Source organism: Oncorhynchus mykiss, chromosome 5 (assembly GCF_057628025.1).
Source record: "Oncorhynchus mykiss isolate SJ-2025 chromosome 5, ASM5762802v1, whole genome shotgun sequence".
Taxonomy (NCBI): domain Eukaryota; kingdom Metazoa; phylum Chordata; class Actinopteri; order Salmoniformes; family Salmonidae; genus Oncorhynchus; species Oncorhynchus mykiss.
In genome coordinates this window covers 88138497-88152455 of record NC_143026.1, presented here as the reverse complement: position 1 = coordinate 88152455, position 13959 = coordinate 88138497, and the positions used below count along the sequence as shown (strand labels likewise).

Here is a 13959-nt window from a genome sequence, read left to right as displayed (position 1 = left end):
AATGAGCCAAACCATGTCTTCCAACCATTTAATTTAGCTGAAAAATTCATTACAACACCTAGACAATTTTATTTTACCAGGTAAGTTGACTCAACACATTCTCATGTACAGCAACAACCTGGGGAATAGTTACAGGGGAGAGGAGGGGGGATGAATGAGCCAATTGGAAAACAAGGAGTCCACAAAGCTCAAAAGGGCTATGCATTTCAACACAAAAAAGTAGTGGCAGGTCAGACAGGCCCTCAAACAAGGATGATGGAAGATGACATATCTGAACATAATGTCATAAAGCTGAAATACCACAGGAAAAAAAAAACAGTACAAGCAATCTTTCCCCTCTCTGCCTGTGAGTTAATGACAGCCATTAAAAAAATCCATTACTACTATAAATGTTATCGGGTCACTGAGGGCCGCTGCTACACTGTATATCTGCAGCCGCTGGCCCTGCATCCTATAATACGAAGGGTGGGACAACCAGGGGCCTGTGGCTTTAAAATGACTACTGTGCATCTAAACAGATGGGTTGCTTGCAGCAATGTACCGATGCTCCAGTTTTAACATGTATGTGTCAGTTGGGACAGGGAGGATGAGTCACAGGTAACATCATTGCCGCACCTGCTTCATGCACCACAGTCAAATGAAGAGTGGAGCGCTGGGGGGGGAGGGGGGGTGAGACCCAGGGAGAGTGGGACCCTCTAGGAGGAAAGGGTTAGTGCGGTAGAGGTCTAAGGTGATGGGGGTAGAAGGCAAGGTGGAGAAGGTGGGTTGAAGTAGCGGGAGAGGTGGCGGGTGTAAGACCGCCAAGGGTCCCCTCTTTTACCTCCAGAGGGCCCGTATGAAAACATTAGTTTTGTTTATGGATGTGCTCGCTTTGTCCTTCACACGGCCTCCAAGGCTGATAGAGTGAGAGTTACATGATCTACCTTGGGCAGAAATAGGAAATGTGTCTGTGCACACCAGCTGTTGCTTAGGTCTCAGGCTGTAAGAGGCCCTCTGCTTTCCCTGGCACAGCCAAATAAAGAGCCAAAGAATGAAGTGTGTGTGTGTGCACTAGCCTCTCAGAGCCTATATTCCAGTTTCCTTCACCTTTCAAGGTAGCTAGAGGACATGGTGGGGGTGGATTTCATATAGCATCAGGTCTAATGGGACGAGGGCGTTCGCTCACTGAAAGAACATTTTCTCAGCACTGTATAGCGGCAGTTATTGTAGAGTCAACATTTGTCAGCGGTGAGGGTTCGGCGTAAACCTGTCTGATGTCTAAGGCATTTTACTTTGACACATTCCCCCCAATGACTGACAGGCAGCCTCCGAGACATCACTCTGCCTCACAAATGACAGCTTAGATTCTATATTCATCACCCAGCCGTCTCCGAAGAGGAAACATGTACACCACCACGTGAGAGAAGGCAGAGCTGCTATTCCATTTGCCGTCGGTCTGTTGAGAGTTGAGTTGAGGGGCTCCCTAAGCAGAAACCTACAAGGGGGACGTCAGAGGGGAAACCATGAGTGCAACCCTGCTGTCTGTTACACAGTAATGCAATATCACCAGACTCAATAGGAAGACATAATGACTCATGTAGCTCTACTAGGAGGAAACAAACAAGTAACGTGTGATGACAATTGAACAATGTGTTACAGTATAATGGATCTTTAAACTCGATTCATAAAGACAAAGCTATAGGCTCCATCTGAGTCGTTGTACCTTTATAAGGCCATTATGGATTTCAGGAAATCAGAGGAGCTGCCAGTCTGGACAACGCCTGTGGAGAAAATGAATAATTTAGAGAATACAGTATTAACTTCTCTCAGAGCACTGCCATTCACAAACAGGTAAATCTGTAGGCTTAAGTGGTTTGATTTACAAGTGAAATACAGATGTTACTAAATACTTGCCTAATTGATTAAAAGATAATATCACCAGAGGTGGAATTTTTGAAAATAATTTTTCACTAGAGGACAAAATCCAAACGACTGAAATCACATCTGAAGGAATGCGTAGTCTGAGGCTGCACCAGTGCAGCCCGGCTTCAGTTGTCACCAAAATAGTCTGTAATATAATTTATATCACTGCTCTTTAATTACAGCTGTGTGTTTAATCAAAAAGCATAACACTCCTCCCAAGCAGGTGCCATGTGTCTGATGAGAGGATTGATGTGTTAGATCGTGGTGAGGCCTGGGCCTTAGCCCTGGAAAACCACCCCAGCGCTTTGATTACATTTAAGAAATCCTGTCTTTAATACACCCCATTACTGCCGTGCTGACATACAAATCTTCCCCAACATGGACCCATCTATGGCCTGATCAATTTTTATACTGCTGAGCAGTCCCCTTTCTCCCCCTTTTTTCCCACCTCAAAATTCACATTACATAGGATTTTCTTATGGAAAAATGGCAATAAAAATCTGTTACTGCCCAGAAGATGTGCGCGTGTCAGTGGGTTGCCCATGACTAAATGCTTTTGAGAAAATAAAATGTAATTCTGTAGTAAGCAGATCTGTTTACATGTTATTTATTTTTATGCTTCTAAGAAAATATATTGTGAAGTGCAACATTGATTTAGATCATAACAAATGTCTCTGTACAGGTCGGAGGGAGAATTTACGAATCCTTTGCACAACTCCTTTAATTGAATTTTCCAAATCTCTCACCACACACAAATAATCAATACCTTCTGCTGAGGGAAACTTGCCTCAGAATTATTATGGCCTTCGCTTTACAATTCTGTAGTCATCAGCACATACAGGCAGGAGTCCTCCCTACTGGGGTATTTGTAATGCCTGGACAACCCTGTGGATTTATGTCTGCCTGAACCCTGATTGCTCACAAAAAGTGACTTCTCCAGAATGCTTACCGAAACTTTTGCTAAACTTAAATAATGTCCGTAAGTGCTGCGCAACACCACAGCAGGCACGTAGAAGAAAGAAGAGAAAGGGAGCGGGTTCAGAGGTTATAATGTCAAAGTTCAAATATTATTGTCAATTGACTCCACTGTCTTGGCAGTGTGTGGCCTGGCGCTGTACTGAGCTACGCTGTTTGAGGCGTTGCTTGGCCCCTGAGACAGCGTCAGTCTCAAAGCCCAGATCTAAGAGCTGGTGTTCTCAACACGGCGCAGGTAACAATGAGGTGAGTTTAGTCACATGCACAGGGTCGAGATGTAAATGCAGGGTACAGTGAAATTCTCAAGCTCCGAGCAGTGCAGGTCAAAAAGAAGTGAATGAAACAAGAATACAAATACAGTACCAGTCAATAGTTTAGAAACCTTCTCATTCAAGGGTTTTTATTTTTTACATTGTAGAAAAATAGTGAAGACAAACTATGAAATAACACATATCATGGAATCATGTAGTAACCAAAAAAACAAATCAAAATACATTTTATATTCTTCAAAGTAGCTACCCTTTGCACACTCTTGGCATTCTCTCAACCAGCTTCACAAGGTAGTCACCTGGAATGCATTTCAATTAACACGTGTCTTGTTAAAAGTTCATTTGTGGAATTTCTTTCCTCAATGCGAAACTTGCTCTCATGAGGACAGCCACAGGAAAGGAAGACCCAGAGTTACCTTTGTTGCAGGAGGACACATTCTTTCGAGTTACCAGCCTCAGAAATTGCAGCCCAAATAAATGCAAGTAACAGACAACTTCAACTGTTCAGAGGAGACTGCGTGAATCAGGCCTTCATGGTTGAATTGCTGCAAAGAAACCCCTACTAAAGGACACCAATAATAACAAGAGACTTGCTTGGGACAAGAAACACGAACAATGGACATTAGACCGGTGAAAATCTGTCCTTTGGTCTGATGAATCCAAATTTGCGATTTTTGGTTCCAACCACTGTCTTTGTAATATACAGAGTAGAACGGATGATCTCAGCATGTGTGGTTCCCACCATGAAGCATGGAGGAGGCGTGATGGTGCTTTGCTGGTGACACTGTTGGTGAGTTCTTTAGAATTCAAGGCACACTTAACCAGCATGGCTACCGCAGCATTGTGCAACGATATGCCATTCCATCTGGTTTGCGCTTAGTGGGACTATCATTTGTTTTTCAACAGGACAATGACCCAACACACCTCCAGGCGGTATAAAGGCTAGTTGACCAAGAAGGAGAGTGATGGAGTGCTGCATCAGATGACCTGGCCTCCACAATCACCCGACCCCAACTCAATTGAGATGGATTGGAAGGAGTTGGACCGCAGAGTGAAGAAAAAGCAGCCAACAAGTGCTCAGCATATGTGGGAACTCCTTCAAGACTGTTGGAAAAGCATTTCAGGTGAAGCTGGTTGAGAGAATGCCAAGAATGTGCAAAGCTGTCACTAGGCTGCTATTTGAAGAAAGTCAAATATATATATTTATATATTTTTTAAATTGATTTGTTTAATACTTTTTACTACATGATTCCATATGTGTTATTTCATACTTTTGATGTCTTCACTATTATTCAACAATGTAGAAAATAACACTGGGAGAGCCCTCGGGGATAGGCAGAATTTCTTCAGCCTCCTGAGGTTGAAGAATCGCTGTTCCTTCTTCACCATGGTGTCCATGTGGTTTGCCCATTTCAGCTCTTTGAAGATGTGTACACGGAGGAACTTTATGTTTTTGACCGTCTCCGCGGCGGCCCCGTTGATGAGGATTGGGTCGTGGCCAGCCTGGTTCCTCCTGAAGTCCTCAATCAGCTCCTTTGTTTTGCTGATGTTGAGGTTGTTTATCTGGTACTGCGCCGTCATAGTGCCTACCTCCTCTCTGTAGGTCGTCTTGTCGATGTTGGTAATCAGGCCTACTACGGTCATGTCGGCAGCGAACTTGATAATGGAGTTGGAACTGTGTGAGGCCAGGGAGTACAGAAGGGGCATTAGGATGCATCCTTGTGGGGCCCCCCGTGTTGAGTCATGCTCTAGTCACAAAGCAGAGGAGGACGCCTAGGGCTTTCCCTTTTACCAGGCGCTCTCTGGAACACTGGAGTGTCGACACTGAAAACAGGAAGCTTAGCTCACACAACTCAGCAGGCGTTTTCTACTTTTCCAGCCACAGAATATGACCCGTAGTTCTGTGAATTAGTTAACAGAGTGTCTTTGAACTGCATTGTTTTGACCCAAATTGAGCATTTTTCCCCTTAACTACAACTGTTTGTTTGTTTTACGGCAGCCTATCAGCTTTTCCTGGAGAGTGCAGGCAGAATAATCCAATCACCAAATCGGATTTGTATGACACTGCATTCATTGTGGACTAACTGACTACACAAAAAGCTGACAGTTAATTAGAAGAGAGAACTTATCAAATCTATCAATCAATCATTCTGGTGACCTCCTCGGGAAGGCCTGATATTAGGTCAGATTTACATTCTTATCTACTACCGTTGTAAAATACTATATTTTACCCATCACCCCGTGAAACACAAACTTATACTAGCCTCGAGGATGCAGGCTTACATAAACAATCTGTCACGGCAGTTACCATATTCGACAGGACTGTTACACTTTAAAGCAATTGAGTGAGTGCACTCTTAAATCTAGCCTAATGGTCAGAACTGAAGTCAGAACTGCTAAATAAATAAAATGAACTATAAATGTAATGCAGGTTGAGAAGAACGCAGTCACCCTGACAAAGCAGTTACACTTTTCAGAGCATCTTACACCTTTCCATACATGAATGCAGGGCCTGAATGCCACAGCCAGCGAGTCTAAAACGTTTTACACTGGGAAGCAGAGCCATGACACGATCACCATCATCGGTCTGGATTTCACGCTCCCTCCACAGCACAGATATGGGCCAGCGCTCCGCTCGCCTTGTCCACTGTCTTGAATAAAAAGCTTGTTTACTTTAAAAATGTGTCTCAAGGCAACAGAGGAGCTATTATCTTCCCCTAGCTATCTAGTTTGACGATGCAAACTTAGTTGTTGTAAGGGGGTTTATGCACAACCGATAAATTTCACGCTCCACCATGTGATAGAAAATGTGACGTTCCTCTGGTGTGGGGCCACAAGGCAACACATATGTTACGCTTCTTCACTGTAACTAATTAAAACAATTTTCGACGACCTTATCAGAAAACAAGCCCGACTTCCCTGACAATCCCCCTATTCATTTCCCACAAATCACCATTATGTGATTGGATCACAAGTATAGCTTTGCTGGAGGCATAATGTGTGCCTGAAATAATCAAATTAATTCTCTGCCTGGGAAATTGTGTTTGTGTTGGGAAAACAAAATGTTGTTTTTCTCCAAAGATGATAGTTTTTCTATTGGAAAATGGAGACAGACAAACACATTGAATGAATAGTGGATAAATGGTGATAAATAGCCCCAGTAGTAGATCAGATCAAAGCCTAGTAGCCCCAAGCCTGTCCATGTGACTGCATTCAAACCCATCACACCCATGTCAACCAGCTCATATAAACAAAACATGTTGTTTTCTTACTATCCCTTCATTTAAAAAAGGGTAAATATGTGACTGCTACATCCATATACCCATTGATTGAATATAACTTATGAATGCCTCGTGAGCTTAGTTCATATCCCACCAGAACTCAAAATACAAGCTTGTTTTACTCCTTCGTTTGTAAACAAAACATGCCTAAAAACATGGGTAATACTATCATTTTGATTTCATGGATGGTCAGTCCTTGCATCAATTGCTCTGTAAATTTCAGTGGTTACATTTCTCTAGCCCCATCCCTCAGCTATTTACCAAAACACTGGCTGGGTGATTGCTTTGTAGTTGTTTGAACTGTAGAGATATTCCCTTTAAGGAATACTAGAGAAAAGTCACCATAATAATAACTTATGATAATCTAATTATAACCCAATTCAATGCAGGAAATATCTCATCTGAATGTATGGACAAGAAAACGCAACTATTAGTTTTATGGTGTTATAGGATTGGTCAAAAGGAGAGGAGCCCGCGCACTGATACACTTTTCATTTTAGATGCTGCTAATGTTTTGGCCCTATTGACCTTCCTCAGAGCACATGATATCATAAAAAAGTTATTTAAAAGCTAAACTCAGCATAAAAAGAAACATCCTTTTCAGGACCCTGTCTTTCAAAGTTAATTAGTAAAAATCCAAATAACTTCAAAGATCTTCATTGTAAAGGGTTTAAACACAGGTTCCCATGCTTGCTCAATGAACCATAAACAATTGATGAACATGCACCTGTGGAACGGTCGTTAAGACACTAACAGTTTACAGACGGTAGGCAATTAAGGTCACAGTTATGAAAACTTAGGACACTAGAGAGGCCTTTCTACTGAGACTGAAAAACACCAAAAGAAAGATACCCAGGGTCACTGCTCATCTGTGTGAACGTGCCTTAGGCATGCTGCAAGGAGGCATGAGGACTGCAGATGTGGCCAGGTCAATAAATTGCAATGTCCGTACTGAGACACCTAAGACAGCGCTACAGGGAGACAGGACGATCAGCTGTCCGTCCTCGCATCGGCAGATCACGTGTAACACCTGCACAGGATCAGTACATCACACCTGCAGGACAGGGACAGGATGGCAACAACAACTGCCTGAGTTACACCAGGAATGCACAATCCCTCCATCAGTGCTCAGACTGTCTGCAATAGGCTGAGAGAGGCTGGACTAAGGGCTTGTAGGCCTGTTGTAAGGCAGGTCTTCACCAGACATCACCGGCACCAACATCGCCTATGGACACAAACCCACTGTCGCTGGGCCAGACAGGACTGGCAAAGTGCTCTTCACTGATGAGTTGCGGTTTTGTCTCACCAGGGGTGATGGTCGGATTCGCGTTTATCGTCGAAGGAATGAGCATTACGTCGAGGCCTGTACTCTGGAGCGGGAACGATTTGGAGGTGGAGAGTCCATCATGGTCTGGGGCGGTGTGTCACAGCATCATTGGACTGAGCTTGTTGTCATTGCAGGCAATCTCAACGCTGTGCGTTACAGGGAAGACATCCTCCTCCCTCATGTGGTACCCTTCCTGCAGGCTCATACTGAAATTACTCTCCAGCATGACAATGCCACCAGCCATACTGCTCGTTCTGTGCGTGATTTCCTGCAAGACAGGAATGTCAGCGTTCTGCCATGGCCATCGAAGAGCCCAGATCTCAATCCCATTGAGCACGTCTGGGACCAGTTGGATTGGAGGTCTAGGGCCATTCCCCCCAGAAATGTCCGGGAACTTGCAGGTGCCTTGGTGGAAGAGTGGGGTAACATCTCACAGCAAGAACTGGCAAATCTGGTGAGGAGGAGGAGATGCACTACAGAACTTAATGCAGCTGGTGGCCACACTAGATACCGACTGTTACTTTTCATTTTGATCCCCTCTTTGTTCAGGGACACATTATTTAATTTCTGTTAGTCACCTGTCTGTGGAACTTGTTCAGTTTATTTCTCACTTGTTGAATCTTATTGTTTATACAAATATTTACACACGTTAAATTGGCTGATAATAAACACAGTTGACAGTGAGGACGTTTTTTTTTCTTCTTCTGAGTTTACAAGTGTCTACCACACATACCAACTAAAGTATTGTTTATCCTAAACACTTTAAAATGTTATTACATAATTAGAGTAGCACATACCTTGCAAACGGCTCTGGCCAGCACCATTCACGCCAAGGCTGGACTCTGCTTTGGATGCTGAAAATATGTTCCAAATCTCATAACATTTTTTGGACAACAAGCACACTGACAAATAGAAAGTAACAAACAAAATATCTGACAACAATTTATTTGCTCTAAGTAACCCCTGGCCCAACTAACTATTCATTAGTAACTAACTAAATCTAGTTTACAAACCAAACTAACATTTGTCACATAAATTCTAGGGACTGTTGCTTTTTCAGTGTATTACTTAACTTAGTTCCACTATAGCAGGGGTTGGCAACAGGTGGCCAGCGGGCCAAAACCGGCCTGCAAGTGATTTTTGTTTGGCCCCCCCCCCAAAAAAAAGTTTTAGTAAAAATAATAAATTGGTCGAGATTTCAATTTTGGGGTAAAAAAAAAAAGACAGTAAAATCACCAGCTCAAAATGAGTTTAATTTAGTAAATCTGGGTGGGCATGGGCCCAACAAACTTGGGAGCTAGGCACACCCACTGGGGAGCAAAGCGCAGACAATCAGAATTAGTTTTCCCCCACAAAAGCGCTTTATTACAGAAATAATTACTCCCCAGTTTCATCAGCTGTTCGGGTGGCTGGTCTCAGACGATCCCGCAGGGAAGAAGCCAAATGTAGCGGTTCTGGGCGGGCATGGTCACACATGGTCTTGCATTTGTGAGGCCAGTTGGACGTACTGATAAATTCTCTAAAACAACGTTGGAGGCGGCTTATGGTAGAGAAATTAACATTACATTCTGTGGAAACGGCTCTGGTATGCTAATTGCACGCTTCCTCAATACTTGATACAACTGTGGCATTGTGTTGTGACAAAACTGCACATTTTAGAGTTGCCTTTTATTGTCCCCAGCACAAGGTGGACCTGTGTAATGATGATGCTGTTTAATCAGCTTCTTGATATGCCACACCTGTCAGGTGGATGGATTATCTTGGCAAAGGATAAATGCTCACTAACAAGGATGTAAACAAATTTGTGCACAATTTGAGAAAAATTAGCGCACTTGGAACATTTCTGGGATCTTTTATTTCAGCTCATGAAACCAACACTTTACACATTGCGTTTATATTTTTGTTCAGTATAATTATGTTCCGGCCCCCTGACCATCTGCTTCGACAAAAATCGTCTTGCTGCTTAATCTAATTGCCTACACCTGCACAATAGCTTATTGAATGGCCCTTGCCATCATACCATATACTGTATGGTTATACTAAGTGGTTAAAACCCCACTGACCAAGTTCTCTGTGCCTCCTCAGTTCGGTCTTCAGGTCAGCAGAGCCTCTAGAAAAGAAACTCTTCAGCTCACTGCTGCCCTCTGCAGCCTGATGCCAAAAACAATACATCACTTTTCTCAGATTGATATTTAAAGGGTGAGCAGCTCCTTAACATCAAATATAAACTGTCCCTACAGTGCATGCAATGACCTGAGAATGCCAGAGGAAAAATCAAGGTTAAGGCTATCATATACTGTAACTCAAACTGGAGCTATGATGGAAGCACTAAATGTATTTTTTCATCGATAGGGAAATTTGACAAAACATTTTTTACTCACCACTATTTTCTTCATCTCTTGCCTTGCCTTGACAAATGCTCCAACTGATGTTTCCAGTTTAGAGCTGATGGCATGTAGTCTGGTCCAAATGAATTAAAATGTCCAAATGAAGTGTTAAATACATTCAAATCATAGGTTAGAGATATAGGATTATACAACTGCTATAGTTAAAACTCTCATAATATCCCATAATGACAGCACGTCTAGTCTATCAAATACGTCATGACCATACTTGAATGGTAACATTTAAATAGATCCCTCTTAAATGACTGCACTATAAAATTCAAAACTAATGCTTGTCTTGATGGATAGAACAGACTCAGAATGGGTATGGTTTGGGGAAGGAAATTGCCCTCGTCTTAAAGTACTCTTATCCAACTATTTTTAGTGCTATGTAAATCACTGATAATTCGGCCAATGATGAATCCACTTTGTTGCATGTCTCCTGTCATTAAATTATGATTTGTCATAATGACCATCAGCCAAGTGTGGCAATTGAAATATATCCCCCTTCTTAATAAAAAGGAGACATCTTCAACAAACAGGATGTTATTATATACCATGGTACCATGTTTCAGGAGCTGAAATAAAAGATCCCAGAAATTCTCCATACTAAAAAAATATATAAATGCTCCTCTCTTACGCGACAGCATGTTCCAGTTCCAGAAATGTGTCACGCTGCATGAGACAAACGGTGGTCACACCAGATACTGACTGGTTTTCTGATCCACGTCCCTCCCTTTAACTTCTTGGTGACAGGTGGGCAGTATTGAGTAGCTTGGATGAATAAGGTGCCCAGAGTAAACTGCCTGATACTCTGTCCCAGATGCTCATAGATGCATATTATTAGTATCCTTGGATAGAAAACACTCTGACGTTTTTAAAACTGTTTTAATGATGTCTGTGAGTATAACAGATCTCATATTGCAGGCGAAAATCTGAGAAAAATCCAACCAGGAAGTGGGAAATTTGAGGCTTGTAGTTTTTTGTAACTCAGTCCCTATTGTAGATACAGTGGGATATTGGTTATGTTGCTTATTGGTTATGTTGATTCTACTGTGAAGTGGGACCGAATGAGAGAGGAATGAGTCGGGTGTCTGGCAGATTGCCACAGGCTCTGAGGCGCGGTCACGAGAGAGTTAGCTCTCGTTCCATTGCTTTTCTACAGACATAGGAATTCTTCGGTTGGAACATTATTGAACATTTATGATAAAAACATCCTAAAGATTGAATCTATACTTAATTTGACAAGTTTCTTCAGGCTGTAACGGAGCATTTTGAACTTTTCATCCGACGTTCGGCTGGACCTGAACGAGCTTTTGGATTTATTTACCCAACGCCGTAACAAAAGAAGCTATTTGGACATAAATGGACATTATCAAACATTTATTGTGGAACTGCGATTCCTGGGAGTGCATTCTGATGAAGATCAAAGGTAAGTTAATATTTATAATGCTATTTCTGACTAATGTCGACCACCCAATATGGCGGATATCTTTTTTTACTGGTTTGTTGTCTGAACGCTAGACTCAGATTATTGCATTTTTTTTTATTTTTTATATCTGACACAGCGGTTGCATTAAGGAGAAGTATATCTCTAATTCCACGTATAACCGTTGTATTTTCATCAAATTCATAATGGAGTATTTCTGTAAATAGATGTGGCTCTCTGCACAATCACCGCATGTTTTAAAACTACTGAACGTAAAGCGGCAATGTAAAATGAGATTTTTTTTATATAAATATGCACTTTATCGAACAAAACATACATGTATTGTGTAACATGAAGTCCTATGAGTGTCATCTGATGAAGATCATCAAAGGTTAGTGATTCATTTTACCTCTATTTGTGCTTTTTGTGACTTCTCTTTGGCCGGAAAAATGGCCGTGTTTCTGTGAGTTGGTGGTGACCTAACATTATCGTTTGTGGTGCTTTCGCTGTGAAGCATTTTTTTAAATATTTTTTTTATCAGACACTGTGGCTGGATTAACTAGAATTTTATCTTTAAAATGGTGTAAAATACTTGTATGCTTGAGGAATTTTAATTATGAGATTTTTGTTGTTTTGAATTTGGCACCCTGCACTTTCACTGGCTGTTGGCGAGGTGGGACACTACCGTCCCACATATCCCAGAGAGGTTAAAAGGCATCTGTGACCAACAGATGCATATCTGTGTTCCCAGTATTGTGAAGCCATAGATTATGGCCTAATGATTTTATTTAAATTGACTGATTTCCTTATATGAACTGTAACTCAGTAAAATCTTTGAAATTGTTGCATGTTGCGTTTATATTTTTGTTCAGTATATATATATATATATATATATATATATATATATATATATATATATATATATATATATATATATATATATATATATATATATATATATATATATATATAGCTAGCTTAGCAGTATTGCTGTTGTGTACATGGAGACATCGTGATATTTACAGTACTCACATTTCCACTTCCGTCTGTGGCACCTGTGGTTTATCGGAATTAGCAGTTTTCCCACTGGCTTTGGCTTTACCTGTTGAAGTACAAAATGTCGCAATGGAAATTGCGAAAATATGCAAATTCATTAACATTTTATATAGATGTTGAACAAGCTATACATTTAAATACTATCAATTATTACCATTTATAAACTAGGTGAATCGAGCCCCGAATGCTGATTGGCTGACAGCTGTGGTATATCAGACCATATACCACAGGTATGACAACATTTATTTTTACTGCTCCAATTATGTTGGTAACCAGTTTATTATAGCAGTAAGTGCCCTCATTGCATCATGCCTAAGAACAGCCCTTAGCCATGGTATATTGGCCATATACCACCCCCAGTGCCTTATTGCTCCTGCATACTACCTCTTCTTTTACGTGTTACTCTTTTATTGTTGGTATTGCACAATGTACTGCATTGTTGAGGGAGCTAACAAGCATTTCACTGCACCTTTTATACTGGCTGTAAACTGTGTATGTGACAAATATTTTTTGTTTTGGTTTGTTGATTTTCTGAGGTCATTTCTTTGTCATGATGTGGAACCTTACTGTACCAGCTTGGGGAGCTGCACTTGGAGTCATCTGGTAGGTACCAGTCAATGGGGAGTAGTTCCTGTTTGGTGCAGGTCTCTTGGCTGGTGTCTGCTTTGTGCATAGACATACAAATAATACATTTACCCATTAAATTTTATCCTGGTTATGCTTATTAGCACTAACGTTACGATGCAGAACAGAACTCACACACAAATTGCCAGTTCAATTCAGCAATACAGTAAATTAGGCTCAAATTCCTTATGACAATCACTGATGTATTCTACATTAACTCACGTTGTCATTGTCCTCCATTCGGAGTGTTCTTTTGACTCTGTGAAAGACAGTGAAGATAATTTAGAAATATGAAAGAAAGTGTGTATTAGAAACTATAGTACTGTTAGCTTAATTAGTACCCCCCAGACTGGCTTGTTTAGACAACGTTAGCTACTGTAGCGAGCTTGCTAGTTTATCGAGAACAACTACTTCCAAATCAAACTTTAATTTGCACAGTTATTACATTGTATGATTAATAATGTTGATAAATGTGTAGTTATCTAACACAAAGGAATAGATAGTAAGATACTTACGGCATTTTGTTGTTGATAGTTGACAAACAACTTCTGAAAGGCCCAGTCCAATGGTAACAAATTTGGCGCGTACAGCGTTTGCAAGAGAATTTGAGTCCTCCGGAAACATGAGCAACACGAAATTCTTATCTGCCGGTCATAATTACATCTCTTATCTTTAATATCAAAGTATTCGCATATAGTATTGATTAAAACAA

General features: G+C 41.2%; 1 protein-coding gene across 2 annotated transcripts; it reads right to left on the bottom strand.

Annotated features, from left to right (window-relative positions):
• Nucleotides 1-14: 14 nt before the first annotated feature.
• On the bottom strand, nucleotides 15-13885 carry itgb3bp (integrin subunit beta 3 binding protein). 2 transcript variants are annotated; one of them, XM_090236214.1, is made up of 9 exons: nucleotides 13763-13885; nucleotides 13470-13506; nucleotides 13196-13283; nucleotides 12600-12669; nucleotides 10136-10214; nucleotides 9818-9905; nucleotides 8552-8608; nucleotides 1703-1760; nucleotides 15-1474 (listed from the first exon to the last, which is right to left on the bottom strand). In XM_090236214.1, the coding sequence occupies exons 1-8, from the start codon at nucleotides 13765-13767 to the stop codon at nucleotides 1705-1707; spliced, it is 480 nt and encodes a 159-aa protein (XP_090092340.1). In that variant the 5' UTR covers nucleotides 13768-13885; the 3' UTR covers nucleotides 15-1474; nucleotides 1703-1704. The 2 variants fall into 2 exon arrangements, with proteins under 2 accessions (XP_090092340.1, XP_021460300.3); XM_021604625.3 differs by having other exon boundaries at nucleotides 13196-13286; nucleotides 13763-13863.
• Nucleotides 13886-13959: the final 74 nt, after the last annotated feature.

Excerpts from the sequence above, each read along its gene's own strand:
- itgb3bp (XM_021604625.3), bottom strand. Across the intron at positions 13,287-13,469 it reads GAATGGAGGACAATGACAAC|CAGACACCAGCCAAGAGACC; the intron begins GTGAGTTAATGT and ends CTATGCACAAAG. Across the intron at positions 12,670-13,195 it reads AAGTGCAGCTCCCCAAGCTG|GTAAAGCCAAAGCCAGTGGG; the intron begins GTACAGTAAGGT and ends GTACTTCAACAG.